General features: G+C 41.4%; 4 protein-coding genes across 4 annotated transcripts; 2 read left to right on the top strand and 2 right to left on the bottom strand.

The window, feature by feature from the left end:
• On the top strand, window positions 1–2,099 carry LOC104433845. The gene is made up of 2 exons (XM_010046721.3): window positions 1–301; window positions 1,667–2,099. Exons 1-2 carry the CDS (start codon window positions 88–90, stop codon window positions 1,912–1,914), a joined length of 462 nt encoding a protein of 153 aa, XP_010045023.2. The 5' UTR covers window positions 1–87; the 3' UTR covers window positions 1,915–2,099.
• LOC104433847 (sulfite reductase 1 [ferredoxin], chloroplastic) lies at window positions 1,986–9,210 on the top strand. Its single transcript, XM_039307231.1, is given in 11 exon segments — window positions 1,986–1,998; window positions 4,941–5,122; window positions 5,962–6,744; window positions 6,840–6,958; window positions 6,960–7,138; window positions 7,299–7,492; window positions 7,970–8,104; window positions 8,198–8,314; window positions 8,403–8,476; window positions 8,478–8,559; window positions 8,730–9,210. Coding segments are annotated over 11 exon segments (2,085 nt in total). The 3' UTR covers window positions 8,937–9,210.
• Window positions 9,211–9,754: 544 nt separating this feature from the next.
• LOC104433848 (photosystem II 5 kDa protein, chloroplastic) lies at window positions 9,755–10,377 on the bottom strand. Its single transcript, XM_010046723.3, has one exon. It carries the CDS (start codon window positions 10,245–10,247, stop codon window positions 9,909–9,911), a length of 339 nt encoding a protein of 112 aa, XP_010045025.2. The 5' UTR covers window positions 10,248–10,377; the 3' UTR covers window positions 9,755–9,908.
• Window positions 10,378–11,462: 1,085 nt separating this feature from the next.
• LOC108955987 (NAC domain-containing protein 101) lies at window positions 11,463–13,660 on the bottom strand. The gene is made up of 3 exons (XM_018864853.2): window positions 13,348–13,660; window positions 12,157–12,467; window positions 11,463–12,053 (listed from the first exon to the last, which is right to left on the bottom strand). The coding sequence occupies exons 1-3, from the start codon at window positions 13,658–13,660 to the stop codon at window positions 11,463–11,465; spliced, it is 1,215 nt and encodes a 404-aa protein (XP_018720398.2).
• Window positions 13,661–19,701: the final 6,041 nt, after the last annotated feature.

Consider the following 19,701-nt stretch of genomic DNA (forward strand, 5'->3'; position numbering starts at 1 on the left):
CTCGTCTGTGGTTCATCCTCAAGCTTGGGAACCCATCTGCAGTTCTCGATCGACGCGCCAATCTATACACCCTTCTTTTCCACTCAGATGCTTTCCCTGCGCGTGGCGTCTCCTCAGCTCTTGGTCCACGAACGGTACGAAGTTTTCAAGGGAAGAGCTCGTTTCGCGGTGGTGCGTGCGGTGGAGGAAGACTCGAAGCAATTCGAGGTAGACCAGGACAAGGCTCGCGAAGCCCTTCAGCAGCTCGACCAGCAGCTCCAGTCTCTGTCCCAGAAGCGAACCCCGTCTCCAAAAGTCAAGGGTATGCCCCTGTTCCGGTCTGAAACCGTGCAATCTTGTTCGTTTGTGAATTCCCTTCTTTCTCGTTTTCTTTTCTGAGTTTGCAGTGAGAACTTTTTGGTGGGGTTTTTAGTTACATGATTGGTTCGGGGTTATCGTGAAGATGCTTCATATCGAGCCTGTGAAAGATGATTAGAAATTTATAACTATGTCGCTTGAATTATATGATGAGAAGTGAAAAACTTGCCTTTTTCTTTGTTTATCTGTATAGATAATCACAAGTTGAAAGGAACTAAAAAGCGGTGCGTATAGGCCGTTTCTTAACGGTATCTCCGCTACTGGCAGCGCTAAGAATTCTCACTGCTAGCGTACCAGTTGCTGCTGCATGTTCCATAAACATAGAGGACAAGGGAGATTGGAGATTTGGGCCGTGCTGGGGCTTCTTGCACTTATAGGATAGAGAAGAATGGTTGTCCATGGTTTTGGACCCACAGAGAAATTTGATACTTTCTTCTAAGCTTAAAATGCCTTGAAGACTGTATTTTGATTTGTCTTCCAGACATGTTAATAGGTCAACCGAGGAAAAGTTATTCCCGAACAGTATAAAGTGGATATAATGTCAATGAAAGAATGTTATAGATTCAAGCCAAAATTGACGAATACGTTGCTTTTTTATAAATTCAGAACCTTTTAAGAAGATTTCTCACCGCAACCTCCGTGGTACCGCCCACTGTGTAGTTTCGATTCTTGTTCCTGTGGCTTTACTCTCTTGAGTGTACTCTTGTCAAGCTGCGCATTTGGTGTTTGTGGCTTCATTTACACTGCTATAGTTGTGTCAAGGATAAGCATTACATAGACTTTTTGTGGGGATGACGACGAAGAAGGCAATTAAGTTTCAACCAGTAGCTGGGTCAAAAATTGAGTCTGATGTTGGAGTTTCAGGTCTTGGAATATCACCATTGCGCTGTGGCCATCACCTGGCATGTGTTAAATGAGTTTTAAGAGTACAGGGTCCATGGCTGCAATCTTCAAGATGGTAGATACTCCAGTCTGTCCTTGGGATAATTGGATTGATTCACTGTATCTTGTCAGTGCCGACACTTTCTTGCGCCTGCTCTTGCTCCGTGATATGTTTTGTTCTCTCATTGCAAATCCACAATACAGAACCATGAGAGATACTAAGTTTTAGCACATGGAAGATGTGGCCAATGGACTCTGACTGTAGCTAAACAGTCTATCGCATCTGATTTATGGTGTGGTGTGGTGGTATTCTGTTGTCTCGTGGTTTTGTTGTCGCAAACCCTTCACCATCATATAAGAAAGGATTTTTATGAAAGATGACTCTCTAACGTGATTTTATTTTCTTATGTGTTCTTGAACATCGCAGCTTCAGATGTGAGGCTGGCAAGTGACCAGACAACAGGAGAAGGCGGGATGGAGATTTCGGGATCTTTGCTATCGTACACAGCCGGCGGCCTCCTGCTCTTCACCTTCCTGTATAACCTGTTGTTCTACAGCGTCATCAAACCCTCCATAGACGGACCGGACTATCCCCCAGAAACTCCCATCACAACACAAGCTTCAGAAGCCGCGGATTCACTCCAGTCGTCGCCGTCGCTGCTCGAAACTCCCTAATACATTCGCCTGTGACAACGCGATCCGGTGCCAGCCAACAGAAAAACACACTTAGTCGAGCTACTTTCGAAATGCGCAACATCGGTAAATTAGGCAAGCATCACGCCTCTCCAGCTTTTATATTCCTACAGAGATATATCTGACTGTTCATTTTCTAAGGTCTATTTTCAACACCTGGAGATAACAAAACCCAGTTGCCATATCCGCACTGCATCTCTACGCTTGTGCAGAAAACTTGGTTTTGCATCTGTATCGGACCAAGCCCACGCACGCAGGTCCGTGGGCAAGCTGGCCGGGCTTGCAGACATGTTCATGAATAATTTAGAGGGGATTAAAGAAAGAAAATAAGCCTTTTCCTGAAAGGGCCGTCGAAGTGGTCCCCCCTTGCTTGCCCTTTTGTCCTCGCGTGGATTCCCCTCCCGTCTGTCTGTCTGTTCGGCTGCTGCGCTCGGCGTCAGAGGAATTCAAATTTCGCTTCTCCTTATTAAAATCGTATTTCCTAATCATGAGCAGCCTCTGACGTCTTTGTTCGCGTCGGTCCGCCACGCAACTGCCCCGCTCTTGATTTCTTTGACGGACCGGTACATCTGATATTCAAGTCTTGAGTTTCAGGAGCTTTTGAAACCCGTGATCGTTTCTGTTCGCGTGACGCTGACGCCCGCAAAAACGTATTTAACGTATCTGACGTGCAACTAGGGTTGGTTCGTTTCCTAAAAAACGTATTTTCAAAAGACTTTTTTTTTTTCCATCTTTCGACATTTAATTTGTTTAGGAAAATTAATTAACAGAAAATATTTTTCTTAATCAGTGAAAAATGCTTTCCAATTAAAATTTAATGAGCAAAATTATTTCCTCTTTGAAATAATTGGAAGATATTTTTCAAAATATAATTAAATATCGATGCTTGAATCAGAAATTTTAGCTTGGCAAGAGTTGAGCATGATTTTATAATAGAACTTGGAACTTAAGAATCGAATCAGTGGAACCTATAGGTCCTAGGTTCCAAGGTATGTAGGGTAAATTCCACATTCTAAAAATGAGAAACCTGTTTCAATGAATAAATTCTAGGTTTTTAGTTGGATGAACCTAGAACTTGTAATCAATTAATGAGTATATAACGTGAAAGTACTAGTTCGAGCTTCTATTTTAAAACTTTATTAATATTTATATTTTTCTTGTATCTTTGTGTTCGATGAATTGTAGTAGTAAATGATGGTCATTAAGAGTTTTAATTTAATGCAATCGTTCAATTAATCATACGGTGAAAGTTAGGTAGACAATGGAATTGATCTCAGAACCCGTGATAAGGTAGGTTCTAAGTTATACAATATGTAGGACATATACCGGGTTCAAAAAAACAAGAAACCTATTTCAACGGGTAAGATTCGGATTTCATGTGAAAACTATACAAAATTTGGAATCACTCACCCTTATGCTTGGGCACGAAAATGGCAACATCAGCTCCTAGATCTCAACGTTCAAGATTAAGCCTTTGATGGCCAAGCTTGTGCTCGAGATCCCATCGCCCATGCTTGGGTCTATTAAAGCCAAGCCTGAAACTTGGTACCCAATGCTTCGGCACCCAAGCTATAGTCTATGAAAAGCAACTCGAGTACTTGACGCTTAAGCTTTGGTCTCAACCTTGAGGCTCGGGTCCACAAAAGCTATGTGTGGATTGTCTACACTCAAACTTGGGTCATTGGTTAAAGAAACATTTATTCTTACAAAAACATTTAAAAAATTGAAAATTTTAATTATTTTTAATTTTTATGTAATTTTTCTTTTTCTTAGTTTCTTCGTTAGCTGGTTGCCAAGCTGTCGGGCGAGCTTGAGCCCTCGCCATACTTAAAGAGGCTTGAGGCCTCGCTAGATTCGCAAGCTTCAAGCTCACCCTAGGCTAGGGAGGCCTGAGGCCTCGCGAATCACAAAAAGTTCGAAGAAACACATTGTTTTGACTAGCACACAGAAAGTTCAAAGAAACACGAGAGTAACTAGCACAGCTTGACGTCAAGGAGCTCATCCATCTATTGCTGAAATGAGAAGATAGGAGAAACTTAATGCAAGACGGTTTGGTTTTCGACTTGGATCTCGATCCTCAATTTTGATCTGGTTTTCAATCCTGGCTTTCCTATCCAATTTAGTCATGTCTAGGGAAAATAGAACTGGGCTGTATAATATAGGAAAAGAAAAATGGAACTATGAACCGAACTTGGTCTCATTAGAATTTGGAACAAGTGGAGCTCATCCATCTACTACAACAAGAAATGAGAAGATAAAAGAAGCAATGCGGATGGAACTGGATTTTTATGGCGAAACCAATGTTCACCCCTAGTGCTCGCTTCTCCCACACGAGCGAGTCGAATAAGGAATCTCTGTCGTGATCTGTAAAGTGAAATGACGATCGTGGAGCCGAGCGTTTCGAATCGCCACTCTTTTTCCAAGTGACCTTTCCTTTTTTTGGCAGTTAAAAAATTAGACCGAAAACCGCCGCAGCCCTAGTTGACCCCGGTCGGACCCCCGGCTAGTCAAAATCCCGTCCAGGTTCAACGTGTCGTCGTAGCCAAATTTGGGGTTTCGCGAAAGAGGCCCACGCCCGCCACGCGCCTCATCTGGATCGTCAGGTCATTCCGGCGAGCGCGTGCGAAGGACGCGAGCGGGTTCGCGCCCACTTGCCCGTGTCAGGCACGTGACGCGGCGGCGCACGTTAGCGGACCTCGAGCGAATTAGATAAAAAATACGAAAGGAACCCCGCTCAAAAAATAATAATAAAATGAAGAAAAGGTCGATTTGGAGAGATGCACTCATATAATTTGATATAATAATAATCCCGCACTGAGGGCACTTCGCTTTTTCAGCTTCTCCATTACCACCACCACCACCCAATCTCAGATAATCTCATTCGCGCTCCGCGCCGCTTCCGCTTCCGCTTCGCTTCGCTGTCCCTCCGCTTCGAAACCCTAGCCGGCCGTGCCTTGGACGGGGGCGCCGAGGGAGGTTGTTGATCGGTCATGGCGACGGCGCTTGAGCTGCGAGCACGGCGGTGCCGGGCGATCGCAGGGCGGCGGCGGCGGCGGCGTTCCGGAGCTTCACCGGGCTCAAGTCTTCGGGCTCGGTTCCGCTCGCGAGGCAGCTGAACGCGCTGTTGCTCTCGTCTGGCTCCTCCTCTTCTGCTCCCTCGAGCGCGTCGGTCGTGAGAGCCGTGTCGACGGTGAGTCCTGGTTCGCTCCTCTGGGTTCCGGGTTTTTGCTCGGGAATTGTTTGCATTTCCTGTCTGGATTTTAGTTCGTTGCCTTCTCTCTTGCTCGAATTGGCATTTTGCTGGCCTTCCCTTTGCATGTATTTGGAGACTTTGGAGATTTTGGGGGGTCAAGATTGATTGGGAAATCGGTACAATGAAAATGAAAGACTGAAAGTTGGCAGCTTTTTTCTCTTTTTTGGTTTTCCTTTTGGGGTGTGTGGTTTAGGAAAGTTGAGGGAGAGAACGCTGATTCTGCTTGAAACATTCTTGAAAAAAAAAAAAAATTGAAAAATGTGAAGAGCGCTGCTAAAGAAAATTGTTTTAGGCGAAAAATAGATTGCTTTTCCATTTTCACAATTATAGATCTCTTGCTTAAGGCACGCTGCCAAAAATCTTTTTTTCTTTTCATAAATTGCCAGCGATAGATATGGACTTGCACTCGGTAAGTTCCTACAGGGAGAACGTGCATCATCATAATCAAACTCTTGATAAAACAACACCTTCCTTCTGTCAGACTAGGATTGTTAAAGCCATCTCTTTTGGCTTTGCAAGCTTAATTTGTATCTGTACTCGAATTCTCGGTGTTCGACTTACTGCATGGGTTAATTAGTACTCCGGGATCACTTTCCTTTTTTGCATCTTTGTTCTTCATCTTGCTTTTATCCATAAATTTGAATAATGTATAAACAATGGGGAAGACCAGATGCATCCTCTATCTTGACAGGAAGCTATTATGACTTGAATTTTTGCTTTCTAAGTAGCAGATAATTTATGCCTCTTTCTTCATGAGTTTTCTTAACAATGTGCAGCCAATAAAGCCTGAAACTGCTGCTGAGCCTAAACGTAGCAAGGTTGAAATAATTAAAGAACAAAGTAATTACATAAGGTACCCTCTCAATGAGGAACTGCTGACAGATGCCCCCAACATAAATGAATCTGCTATCCAAATCATCAAGTTCCATGGGAGCTATCAACAGTACAACAGGGACGAACGTGGGGGAAGATCATATTCGTTCATGCTTCGTACAAAGAACCCCTTTGGAAACGTTCCCAACCAACTTTATTTGGTCATGGATGATCTTGCTGATCAGTTTGGAATAGGAACACTTCGTTTGACTACAAGACAAACATTTCAGCTCCATGGAGTCCTGAAGAAGGACCTCAAGACAGTGATGAGCACGATAATTATGAACATGGGCTCAACTCTCGGTGCTTGTGGAGATCTCAACCGAAATGTTCTTGCCCCTGCTGCCCCATATGCGAGAAAGGATTACAAATTTGCACAAGAAACTGCGGAAAATATTGCTGCACTTCTTACACCGCAGTCGGGTTTCTACTTTGATATGTGGGTAAATGGAGAGAAAATCACCTCAGATGAACCTGCTGAGGTTGTTAAGGCTCGAAACGATAATTCTCATGGAACAAACTTCCCTGACTCCCCTGAGCCAATTTATGGAACTCAATTCTTGCCCAGGAAGTTCAAAATTGCTGTTACTGTGCCCACAGATAACTCGGTTGATATCTTTACAAATGACGTTGGAGTTGTTGTCATCTCTAATGAGGAGGGAGAGCCTCAAGGATTTAACTTATATGTAAGATGACTCGTGTTTCTATTGGATATTGACTGACATTTTTTCTTAAATGCTTTTTTTTTTTAATTGCATAATTGTGATATTTTCTTTTGCAGGTTGGTGGTGGTATGGGAAGAACGCATAGGGTGGAGACTACCTTTGCCCGCCTGTCAGAACCTTTGGGTTACGTACCAAAAGAGGACATTTTGTATGCAATAAAGGCTATTGTTGTTACACAGAGAAAATGGGAGAAGAGATGATCGCAAATATAGTAGAATGAAATATTTGGTTAGTTCTTGGGGAATTGAAAAGTTCAGAAGCGTTGTTGAGCAGTATTATGGCAGAAAATTTGAGCCAATTCGTGAATTACCAGAGTGGGAGTTCAAGAGTTACCTGGGATGGCAGAAGCAGGTGTGTGTATTTTTCATTGTTTGCTATCATTTTCTTATTCTGAGGGATCTTGATATCTGTTGCATTCTGATAATTCTGTGTCCTATATCTGGCCTTAACATTCTTGTACCATGCTTGACCCATATGATCTCTGATTTGTGATTCTCAAATGTTTTTGGCAGGAGATGGTGGTTGGTTTTGCGGGCTGCATGTTGATAATGGACGTATTGGGGGGAATATGAAAAAGACACTAAGAGAGATAATAGAGAAATATAATCTCAATGTTCGTCTCACACCAAACCAGAATTTAATATTGTGTGATATACGGAATGCGTGGAAGCGTCCTATCACAAAAGCTCTTGCACAGGGTGGTTTTCTGGTAAGTTGCGTTGGAGATACTATTCTCACTCTGGTGTTAGTGTTATGTGATGATTTAATATCCTTTAAGAAATTTGTCCACTCTAGTTAAGAACATCTCATTTCCATTTGCATGTTGTTTCAGTAGCATAATCACGGAAGGTATGTGCTTTTGTGCGGGATAAAAATCTGTAAACAGAGCGATGCTTTTTCAAATCACTGTGTTGATATGTGCACAATTGAGTCCGCTTGTATGGCTATTTAAGCTGTGCTTGGAGGTTTTAAGGATTCCAGTGCCGTCAGTAAGAAATTTCTCTCAAGGAGGAGTCCTTTTGCTCCCTAAAGTTGAATACGACATGGAAACTGTTTATTATATGGTTGCAACCTCCCAGAGGACATTGCTGTTGACTCTAGATCCAGACATTGTCTTTGATATTATGACACTCAGAGATTGTATAATTTCACTGCACAATAATAAGAAAGTTGTGATTGTGGACAGGAACCTAAATACGTGGACTCTCTCAATATAACTGCAATGGCGTGCCCTGCATTGCCTCTATGTCCATTGGCAATAACTGAAGCTGAACGAGGAATACCTGATCTACTTAAGCGGGCTCGAGCTGTATTTGATAAGGTATATGACCACCCATTCATGACAGCTCAGTCGTGTAATGCCATATTATCGCAGTTCAGTATCTGAAAAGGTTCGTTGGCACTGGCGTTGTAGGTTGGTCTTAAGTACAATGAATCTCTTGTGATAAGGGTAACTGGCTGCCCTAACGGCTGTGCTAGACCATACATGGCTGAACTTGGACTTGTTGGTGATGGTCCTAACAGTTACCAGGTACGTCTTACACTTTCTCAATGCCTTATATCTCCTGAAAACTATCAGAATAAACTCATTTTAACCTTTAATTTGTGTGGAAAAACAGATTTGGCTCGGAGGGACACCAAATCAGACATCAATAGCAAGAACTTTTATGAATAAGGTTAAAGTTCAGGATCTCGAAGGTTTTTGAACCTCTTTTCTACTATTGGAAGCGTAAGAGACAATCCAAGGAATCATTCGGCGACTTCACTAATCGTGTGGTTAGCACCAAATAATTACAGCTTGCCAATATTTTATAGTTTTTTATCAGATTAGGAATATTTTTAGCCAATATTTGTCAAGAATGAGATTGTATGATCTGTTATTACGTCCTTTCTTTTCCTTAATTGTGGGCTAGCCAATTTTCTTTAACGGTCTTGTTTTCCACCAGGGATTTGAGAAGCTTCAAGAGTGGGTTGACAAGTGGGATGGTGTCATAAAGGCACCTGCGCGCTACAACCTGAAGCTATTTGCTGATAAGGAGACATACGAGGCCATGGAAGAACTGGCAAAGGTGCAGGACAAAAGTGCTCATCAATTAGCCATAGAAGTAGTCCGGAACTTTGTCGCTGCCCAGCAAAATGGGAAGGCTGAGTGAGATAGCAGTTCAAATCGATCTTTTTTAATGCCTGCCTCACCAATGCCGAGTTGAATAAGAAGATGATCTACCGTTTTGTCTATGTCGTTACCATACAGTAACGGCTCCTGTCGAGTAGATGCAGTGCGAGGTGTCGTTGTTTTTTATCTCTTACTTCCATCAGTTTGTTTTTCCAGCTTTTGCAAGACCTCGAGTCGGTGTAAACAATTGAGTTTTCTTTTCCCTTTTGTAATTTCCTTTCACTCGAGTAATCAAATTTCTTCTGTTGCCTGTAGCTGCTTTGTATGATTCACCTTGTATGCTGGTTGGCTTTACAGCATAAGCTTGTCGGTGATCGAACACCGCACCAAAACCCGTGGGCCTTATTATGGGGATTGTACTGCGGCGGCCGGCAACATGCGTGGGATGCAGTTCGGTCGAATCGCATCATCTTTACATGTTGCAACTCTTTCAGAACATTGTAAAATTTCATGTATGTTTTCGCAGAGTTACTACGATAATGAGTTGGTTCTGGCGACACGCAGTAACTGTTTATACATGAAAGCTGGTTGTTGAATGAGTCCAGACCTAATGCAAACTGGCCGCTGCTACTAAGTCGGATGGGTAACGCTTTGCCGTGGGGAAAATCTCTACTGGCCAGAGCCAATTGCCAGTCCTGAGTGAATTTGGATAATGCAATTCCGAAGAAGATATGCATCTAAAGTATTCTCTCCTTCGAAATTCACTGCCCGACAAGTACCGACGATCACACCCGCGCAAGTAGAAAGGATAGCCCGACGTCGAAATCAATATTCAAGTTGGAAAGCAACAGGAAAGTGTGACTCAGACGAACGAAGCGGACTTAGATAGAATGGTGATCGATTAGTCCCAAGATAGCAAGAAATTAGAATACCAGGTTTTACAAACATATCATCATTCCCAAATCAACACGAAAGCAAGAGGGGTAAAAAGGAGTTGCCAAATTCCTGACCCTCATTTGCGGCATACGCGAGCAGTGGGCATTGTCACGCAAATAGGAGCATACTTCTTCTTGGCCTCGGGAGTCCCTCTCCTTGGCTCCTCTTCCTCCTCAGCAACAGCGGCCCTCGCGACGGCGCATGCGGCTGCGGCTGCGGCGGCAAAGACCAAGTCCCTCCTCCCGTTGGCTCTCTCTTCCTTGGTGGCATCGACTTCAAGGCTGGCCTTCTCGGCCTCGGTGGCTCTCGAGGCCTTGGCCACGAAGAGCCCCCTCGAGACCTTGGCCGATGGGAGCTTGCCGACCACAGCCGACGAGCCGGCGAGGAAGGAGGCTGTCATGGTCATGGAAGCCATTGCTGCTGTTGCAAGCGTTGTTGGGTGAGCGTTTCGCTTTCTTTCTCAGCTTCTCTCGACTTGCAACTTTACGTTTGTGGGGGAGGGAATTGTTATTATTTGAGGGTCGAGCAGGATGGCAAGTGCAAAGCGCTTGTTGGGGGGGAGAGGGCATCATCCATTTCCTTATCTTGAGACAAGTGTGGCCCTAATGGGTGCTTGCCACGTGTATCTCTTGTTATCTGCAGAGAAACTGGTGGCGAGGAAAGCCTCGGCTAGAAAGTTCATGGCATTTCAGCTTCTATTTCGCTTTCTCCCCCAAAAAAAAAGAAGAAAAGTCTTGCTACTTTATTTTGGTGATTAAGTTCTTGCTTCCATTAGTAAAAACCATTCGAAAGATTTGCAAATTTTGCTACTGTTGAATCGAAGGATCAATGATAAATTGCACATTAGCACAGTGATGTTGTAAAGGGATGATCAAGTCCAAGCAGATTTTGCCAATGTGTCAGGGAAACAACACAACTTTCCCATCCAGTTTTTACTAGTGGCACAAAGCACAGGACCATGATGCGAAGAGCGATGAGGAAAATCCTAGAGCCTCTGCTCAAAACGGGTTGTCTTTCAACATTTTGCTGCACAAAGTCCCTCCTCTATTCAATCAAATGCCATAAGGGCTAGCGACCTGCCGGGAGCGGAGACCTTGTGCCGGGAACTCGACAGTCGAGAAATCTCCGTCCTCGACTCCACCTAACATAACATTCTTGGTTGATTAGTGTTCTTCGCATGCCCCGTGAGGCCTGCCTGGAGAATGGGCGGACTTGACCGCTTTCTTTCGGCTTACTTGCCGGGCCTGGAACTTTTTTTCCAACACCGGCCGATGAATCAAGCGGGCCAGGGCACGGGCTTTGAGACTCGCCGGCCCGCCCATAGAATCACTAAAACGAACATCTTAAGATAGTTCATCGGCTTTCCTTCCTTCAGACATGAAAATTTACGGACACCAAAACAAAAGGACAAGGCCGATTTTTTCGCACTAGCAAAGAAAAAATCCACGAACACAAAATCTGTATAACAACGTGATGAGAGAAAAAGAAGTATCAAATTCACAAGAGTTGATTAATAATCCAAATCCAAGTAAAACCTCCCATCCCAACTGCTTGCTAATGGTAGCTAGAGTCAATATATATCATAAGAACTCGCTTGGATATCTGATCACCTATTATGTGGGAGCGAATTCTATGGGTTGGTGCTGATTAAATCCTTGAAGCTATGCACCACTACTGGACGAGGATTATGGCGAGTGGAGTGTGCGGGAAGGCGACAGCTTCTGCTTGGATGTGATTCAGGAGGAGCATTGCCGGTAGGAGGCCCGAGGCTCGCGGGCTGCGTGGCCACCCGCTGGACTTGTAGATGTACGCTGATCTGCATCTCACTCGGACAGTGCGCCATTGAGTCGGGGTCTGTATGGCTGCTATATGGCAAAACATTGTAGGCTGGTCGGTCGGTCTCCAGACCGCCGAGAGCACTTATCTGAGAACTCTGAGGCAGTTGATAGTTGTCGGCGACATCGACTTGCCGGCCCATGTTGAGCTTGTGAGTTGGCGTGGATTGAAGGTCTTGCAAGTAGCCATCATCTTCATCAACAACAATACCCTTTGTTCGGCCTCGATTCTTGCCGGTGGTCGTCGGGGCATCATCACCGTTGCCGTCTGGCTGATCATGGTTCTGTTCGTTCCTTGTCTTCAGTGGGTGATCAGATTTCCGGCCGTTCTTCGAATGCTTTGCATGCTTGGGCGTGAAGACCTTGCACAGAACCCACTCATCCAACTGCCACAACGCACGTCACAAAGACATCAACAATTTTGCGTTAAGTGTAACGAAAAGGAAAACTGAGATACGATAATGTCGACATGAACGTATGAATCCAAACCCTCTTGTCCTTCGCTCCCTTCTTCTCGTCTGTCCCGGTGCGGTTCCTCTTCTCGTCCTCCGCCAACCTATACTCGTGCATGCTCAAGGCCGTCCCGTCGCCTCGTCTTGGCGAGGCTCCTCGAGAGAAGGCCAACAGCCTCTTGTACCCGATCGTCATGTTCTCCATCTGGATGACGCTATCCTTCGTGGTCGCCTTCCAAAACCCGCCGGGCGTGCGGCGATTCGGCCTCGACCCGTTCGGATACTTCCTGTCCCTCGGGGTGAAGAAGTACCACTCGTCCTCACCTTTGCCCGCTGCCTTGTGGCTCTCTGGAGAATCATGAAATGAGTTGCATAAGAGTAATTTCTACTGCCTTTAAACTTAGATTCTGACTATACCACGAAATAAGGGAAATATTACCAAAAATTCTTAAACTTATTATAATTATACCAATTCAGATTTTAGCTTTTTTTTTTTTAATCAATTCAGTCATAAATTTTTTATAATTGTGCAATTCAGTTCATCCGGCCGTTTGGCGAATGTTAACGTAAGCAGATTTTGAAAATATTTTTTCTTTTCTTTTCTTTTTCTTTTTCCCCTCTTCCTTCTTTTGCTTCCTTTCCAACAATGGCTGATGAGGTTTCAGCGAGGTTGCCTGACCACTAGGCGAGGCCACTTTCACCTGTGGCATTGGCCTCACCTAGATCTAAGAAGGAAGAAGAGGAAAATTAAAAATTAAAAATATTAAAAAACTTTGAAAAAAATAAAGAATTATTAAAAATTATCAAAGTCAGCATTAATCGGCAAAAATTGGCTGGAATGATAAGTTTAAGACTGAATAGCCAAAGAAAAGATTTATAATCGGATTAACACAATTATAATAAGTTTAGTATATTTTTGATAATTCTCCATATGGAATAAACTACTCTTACCTATTTTCGCCAAGGGTGTATGTAAAACAACGAATAGTTTCCATTCTAAGTATTTTCCTCTAGAGATAAGATACAAATAAAGATAAAAATAATAATGGTAAAAAGATCAAAGAAACGCCAAGAAAGTCAAAGAAAGAAAACCAAACAAGCCCAGAAAGCCAAGAAATTCAAACGGAGGAACGACAGAACAAGAAGTCCAATCTTCAAGCATGAATGCGCGTACACTACAAACCGACCGGAGCCTGAGTCTATACGGCGGCCGCGTATACGTACGTACCGATGAGCTCTCTGGGGTCAAACTGGTAGAGATCGACGTCGGCGAAGAAGTCAGCAAGCGGAATCGGATCGCCTGCGATTTTGGGCTTCAAGTAATACAGAATGAGGTCCTCGTCGGTGGGGGCGAATCTGAACCCGAGTGGAAACTCGAGCTGGAAATCGTCCTCGGATGACGGCCGCGGCGGCGCCGCCACTAGTTCTTGGCTCGAAGACGTCATGCATTGGTCGACGCCGGCATTCCGTTGACCGTTGACGTGCGTTCCCTTTGGCTGGTCGTCGCAATGGCGGCTGTGGCTGCGATCATTGTTCTCCATCCTTGCCTCGACGATAGAGCCTCTTTCGCTGCAAGTGTGTGCCTACTGTGCAGTAAAGAAAACGATCCAACCAAAATATATATAGACGAAGAGTAGATTGGATAACGTTTTCATGTGGTCTTATAGATGTGACCTATTCCATTAAAAGGGGAGACTTTTAAATAATCTCTCAATCTCAAAAAGATTCCAAAAATTCTTAACTTCAAAACACTCGAGATTTTTTCTTCGAGGTATTATAATCTACGTACAAGCTACACAATTGACTGTTAAAGGTAAAAAAACTCCTTCAACGACTAAATGGGCAAAAGTCATCACCCATCTCTTTTATATAATTTCCGGATTAAATAATTCAAACTAGGAATATAATCCTAATGTGAGTAGTATTTGGTTTAGCAACCTAACAATTATCTCCTCCTTCTTAATTTCTTTATTATATAATAAACTGCCGTTAGTCATCAGGCGAATTTCCGTAGCTTTAGATTTCCATTAGGCGTTGAATAAATTTGTCCTAAAAAATTTAAGCCATAATTGGCCCCACAGCTTTTGAGTGTAACATAACATAAATTGATCTTAAAAACTAAACTAGCCCTTGATTTTGGGACACCGACCTAAAGAAGGGAGCGATTAAGATGCAAATCACTCTAAAAGATAATTTAACCCATTATTCTTTTGGGTTAATACTCCGAAAAATCCCAACCAGACAAAATGACAAATTTATCTAAAACTATTTTTGATCCCGAAAAACCCTAAACTAGTATACTCGTGATAAATTTACCTCGACTGACAATAAAAAATCTTAAACTGGTACATTTATGACAAATTTACCCCAAACTAATTTATTCAACCACAAAAAATCCCAAATTAGTAAATTTGTGGCAAATATACCCTCCTCTAAATTGGATTAATACCACAAAAAAAATCATAAAAATTGTAAACTATGACAAACGGAGCATAAAATCTCAAATCGGTATACTAGTGAACTGTCACGTGTCATTTAACTTAATAATTTGATAGTAAAATTTAACGAAAACTAATGGTGAGTAAATTTGTCATAAGTGTACCAGTTTGGGATAAATTTGTCAAAGGTATACCAGTTTGGGGTTTTTTGTGGTAAAAAAAATAGTTTGTGGTAAATTTGTCACAAATGTACCAGTTTGGGCTTTTTCAAGGTATTAACCCTATCCTTTTTGGACCACCATGTCCGCAATTTCACGAATAACTTAATATTACCTAAATGATATGTGATATAGTTTAATTATAACATTATGTGCAACTTTAGTGCTTCAACATTAATAAAATGTTCAGTAAATATACCGAGGCACGGAAGTGTGCTAAAGCTTGAATGCCTTCTTTGCAATTCTTTATGAATTTTGGTGGGTCAACTCAACCAACCAGGATATTGTCGTTTTAGTTATTACGTATTATGTTAAATCCCCAATTAGTTGTAGGCTTCAAACTCACTAAACGACAAAAAAAAATCACTAAACGACAATCCAATGACTTGGACCCCAACTCTTGCTCGTTAAGTTAGCCTTGAAAAGCCTAATTACAGTAGAAAAAGGATTCTTTAATGTTTTGGGTTATTGCTTGATAAGACTAGATATAATAAAATATAAAATTAAGAGATTTTGTTATATCTTATCTACTAATTGGTGAATTGCAATTTTAAAATTGGATATTTTCGTATTCTATTATAGCCGTTGTTTAGTATAAAAGGCATATTAATGTAGAAGAACCTAAAATTTATTTAAAGGAAGACTGTAAAAATATCCCACAATACTCTTGCCTATTTCCTTTTTATTTGCTTATTTTTATTATTTTCCCTGCTCTTTTTAAATTATTTTCTTCTTTTTTTTTTTCTTTTTTCCCTTCCTTCATTCTCTAATAATTTTTTTTTTTTTATATAGTAAACTATTCTAATATTCCCAAAATACCTCAAATATGCAATAAATATAAATACTATTAATATATTTATATATATTGAATTTATATTATAAGATATTTTTTAAGAATATACAAATAAAAATAGAAATAAATAAAAAAATCGTTGTTATTTTTGTCATTTTGAATTAAGAATTCAAATATTATTTTATATTTTTATTAATTTAATAAGTTTGTTTTTTGAGAAATATATTTTTGTATTATAGATATTATAAAACATATCCACATTTGTCCCTCTTCCCTAATGAAATAATTTTTATCCAACATATATCTCTCTTAAATATGAATTTATCCTATCTTAAATGGGCACCGAATATAGTATATGATAAACTTTATCCTATTTTAAATTGACTAGGATTTATTTTGGATAGTATTTATTATAAGTGGTGTGACATATAATTGTTTTAGCAATCTGTGTTACTACAATAACTTTATGAAAACTGACCAAGTCAATCATAAACCTATTGTATTGATGGCAATTTAATTCTAAACTTTTTAATTTTGCCAACATAGTCTTAAACTATTGTGCAAATTCAATGAAGTCTTTCTATCCAATTGTCATCGAAAATTGTTGACATGGTGATTCACGTGGGATGTTGTTTCGAGTATAGTTGTTTACATCGGCGTGCCACATATGACGACTAATAATGACTAGATGTCATACCAGTAATTAAAATGTATATGACTAGTTTTTTCAAGAGTGATTTTACAATATCCCCTTGAAAATATAATGTTGTGGGTTTGATAGAATGTTACATATATTTACATGGTTGCATTACTTTTCAGATTTAGGGGTTAAATTTTCTTTTTTCAATCCTTTCATTTCAAATTGGAAAATTATCCAAGTGGTGATACTTATTTCCTCATGGCGATTTTCTAGCCGGGGGAACTGCTTGATCCAGTTGGTTAAGGAATTGTGCCATAAGGCATGGTCAAACAGCCGTGGGATTTTTACCCACTCCATATCACGTCGGGCAAGGGACAGGGATTGGTTACCCCATGCCAGCCCAGTCGTAGCTAGAGTTGCCCCTAACGCAGTGTTTCTGGGATTGGTTACCCACCTTCATTGCCTATGGACCCCCAAATCCCCAGCCTATGTCTATCCACTCAATTGAGGGGATGGGGAGGCAAGTACGAGGTCACCCACCCAAGAGCGGTTCTCCCGCCTTTACCTCCATTGAGCAATTTAAGGACCTGCTCAAGTCCATAATGTTACATATATTTACATGGTCGCATTACTTTTCAGATTTAGGGTTAAATTTTCTTTTTCAGTCCTTTCGTTTCAAATTGGAAAATTGTGCAATTGGTGATACTTATTTTCTTATGCGATTTTCTAGCCAAATAATGAAGCCCGCCTAATAAACAAGGTAAAAGATTATTGATATAATAGGAAGCCTGCTCTTTTCACTTTCCGTATAATATAAAAATCAAATTATAATCTTATAATATTTGACCTTACCGAAGTTCAATCACTTATAATGCTCCATCATGAACTTTACGATAGATTTCTTTATCTTTTACGATCATATGTCATAGCTTGTGCTAAAAATTAGGCCATTGACATTTATAATTGGGCTACGTATATTTCAATGAACAATATGATTAATCACGAGTAATTTTCAAGTTTACTGCTGGCTACACGAGGGGTTCCATGACAATAACCTAAATACAACTTAAACAATAAAAAGAGACAACAGTTTCCTTGATAAATTTCTTTTCATACGTGGGAAGACAGTTGGGACTGTCAAGATGAAAAATGATTAAATGTAAAAATTATGTTCTCTCAATCGAAATAAAAATCTAAGCAACTCTAGACAGATTTGCTATTCTTTAGACAAATGATTTGGTTTTTCACAACAACAAGATTTTTGAATTTTCTTTCTAGATACCTAATGCATCGTGTGCATCGCACACGTGATGTTCTAATACCATGTGAAATAAATAAGAGACATCAAATGATTCCGTACATGTAATCAATTAATCATTGATTTGATACATGATTATATTAAAACCTAATTCCTTGTACTCGACGGATGCTTGCATGACTAAATCGGACAAGTTGTTATTATTTTATACCGATCTTTTTCATGGCGCCAAGTCATTTTATACGGGATATAGAAAGGTTGTATTTTTTATTATCATTTTTTTTATTTTTGCATGGCTTTTTCATGTACATATTAGAATCAATAATGTTGTTTCTGCGTTTCCCACTACTGTTCTGATTTTAAGTTAGAGCTGAGAATCTTGAGATTAATACCAAAGCAAGTGCCGCTACCTAATTGATGCCAACAAACAGACATCTTGGTTTCTATCGGCAAGTCGAGCAAGACTTGTAGACGTCGGATCATTATATTTTGAAGCGCGACTCTGCCGGAAGAGCACTGATGGCAACTCGAGAATTGCAGAGCAAGAGCGACCTCCTGAAACGAAGAAGAAGGACAGCAAGAATCGGACAAGACTGAAAAATGAGCGGGACCATCGGTGCCGGGATGATCGAGCACCTGACCGGCGCATCCAGTTACATTGCCTCGTGGCTCGTCAAGCTTCTCTTGCAGCGTGGCTACACCGTCAAGGCCTCTGTGCGCGACCCCAGTCCGTTCTCGATCCCTCTCGTTTCCGTTTTCATTCGAGTTGATTTTGTGCTTCCTAAATGATCTCGGTCCGCTCTCGTGTTGTGTGTGTCTTGTCTGACAGGGTCTATGTGGTCTCAATTCGTGTAATTCTTATGTCTGTTTGACTCGAGCCGTTCTAGTTTAGTGAATGAGCTATAGGCGTTAAGTTTTGCGGCTTTCCTTATATTCAAGCAGCTCATTCACTGTGATTGTTCGTGTCTCTCCGACAGACGATCCAAAAAAGACTGAACATTTTGCTTGCACTTGATGGAGCAAAGGAGTGAATTCAACCGTTCAAAGCCAGCCTGCTGGAAGAGGGTTCGTTTGATCCCGTTGTGAAGGGTTGTTGAGGTGTTTTTCTGTTATTTTCGTCAAGCACATCTATCATCGCCTTCTGATGTACAGGTTCGCAAATTGCTTGTGAAAATAAGAGCGCATGCATCATAGGAATTTAATAATTTTTCCCTCATTCTCTGAAATGTTTGAATTTTCATCGATTCTTTACATCTTTTACCTCTTAATTGATGATAGCGCAACCTGCTTACGAATGGATTTTTCTTGACTTTGTTACGTTTCTTTTGTGAACGAGCAGAATAGATCATAGAGCAGCGTGTTAGTCTCTCATTATTCTAGCTATTTGATCTCTTTTGGCTAATTAATCGTTATCATATTTCAGGCAGAACTACTTGATCCCGTTCTGAAGTCACGTTCCAAAATGTCTCCGTGCAGCGTGTGGCCGTGACATCATCTATGGCTGCAGTTGTGTACAACGGAAGACCGATCTGGGATGTCGTGGTGGGTGAAAGTTGGTTTTCTGATCCAGACTTGTGCAGGCAAACCAACCTACAACCTCTTGTCCAGTTTAATCTTGCATCGTCGAGTGTATTATTTTCTCCTGGTGCTGAGACGATCAACATGAACGAATCTAACAGCGCCCTGTCGACAACTCTTAAAGTGATCTCTCCCATTTTATTGTTCTGGTTTTTGATACAAAACCAGCTGACTGGTGGGCGGAGGCAGTCTGGTCCATTTCATTTTATTACAACTCAAGTGATTACCATAATGTCATCAAGAAAACGCTCAATCTTATATTTGTCTTAGTTGAAAGAGATACATGCAGAGCCACTAGTTAACTTATCCAATTGAATTCGTCTTCACTCAAAAGATTAAGTCCAAGATTTACGAGCTAACTAAAATGTATTAGCCACTCCACACTACACCAATTCTACCTACATGAAACTTTCTAACACAAGTCACATGCATCTCAACACAAAGAATGGTCTTTTGAGCACAAGAATCCCTTTGTTTTTGCTGTCAACAGGCCTTCCTGTACGGACTAGCCGAGGGCAACAATAGAACATTGTTTTGGGCTTTGACTTTTGACCACATTTCGCCAAGTTCTTGGAAGACATCACATGGGCGCCGTCGGTGTGGTTCAGCTAGATCTGATCAGCTCAGTCAGCGCCGGGGACTCTATTGGCGGCGATG

Source organism: Eucalyptus grandis, chromosome 2 (assembly GCF_016545825.1).
Source record: "Eucalyptus grandis isolate ANBG69807.140 chromosome 2, ASM1654582v1, whole genome shotgun sequence".
Classification (NCBI taxonomy): domain Eukaryota; kingdom Viridiplantae; phylum Streptophyta; class Magnoliopsida; order Myrtales; family Myrtaceae; genus Eucalyptus; species Eucalyptus grandis.

Bases quoted from the DNA above. Each gene is read 5' to 3' on its own strand.
- LOC108955987 (XM_018864853.2), bottom strand. From the start codon at position 13,660: ATGGAGAACAATGATCGCAGCCACAGCCGCCATTGCGACGACCAGCCA. The intron at 12,468-13,347 runs GTACGTACGTAT...ATGATTCTCCAG, and splicing joins TGACCCCAGAGAGCTCATCG to AGAGCCACAAGGCAGCGGGC. The intron at 12,054-12,156 runs GTTTGGATTCAT...GCGTTGTGGCAG, and splicing joins AGGGAGCGAAGGACAAGAGG to TTGGATGAGTGGGTTCTGTG.
- LOC104433848 (XM_010046723.3), bottom strand. From the start codon at position 10,247: ATGGCTTCCATGACCATGACAGCCTCCTTCCTCGCCGGCTCGTCGGCT.
- LOC104433845 (XM_010046721.3), top strand. From the start codon at position 88: ATGCTTTCCCTGCGCGTGGCGTCTCCTCAGCTCTTGGTCCACGAACGG. The intron at 302-1,666 runs GTATGCCCCTGT...TGAACATCGCAG, and splicing joins CCCGTCTCCAAAAGTCAAGG to CTTCAGATGTGAGGCTGGCA.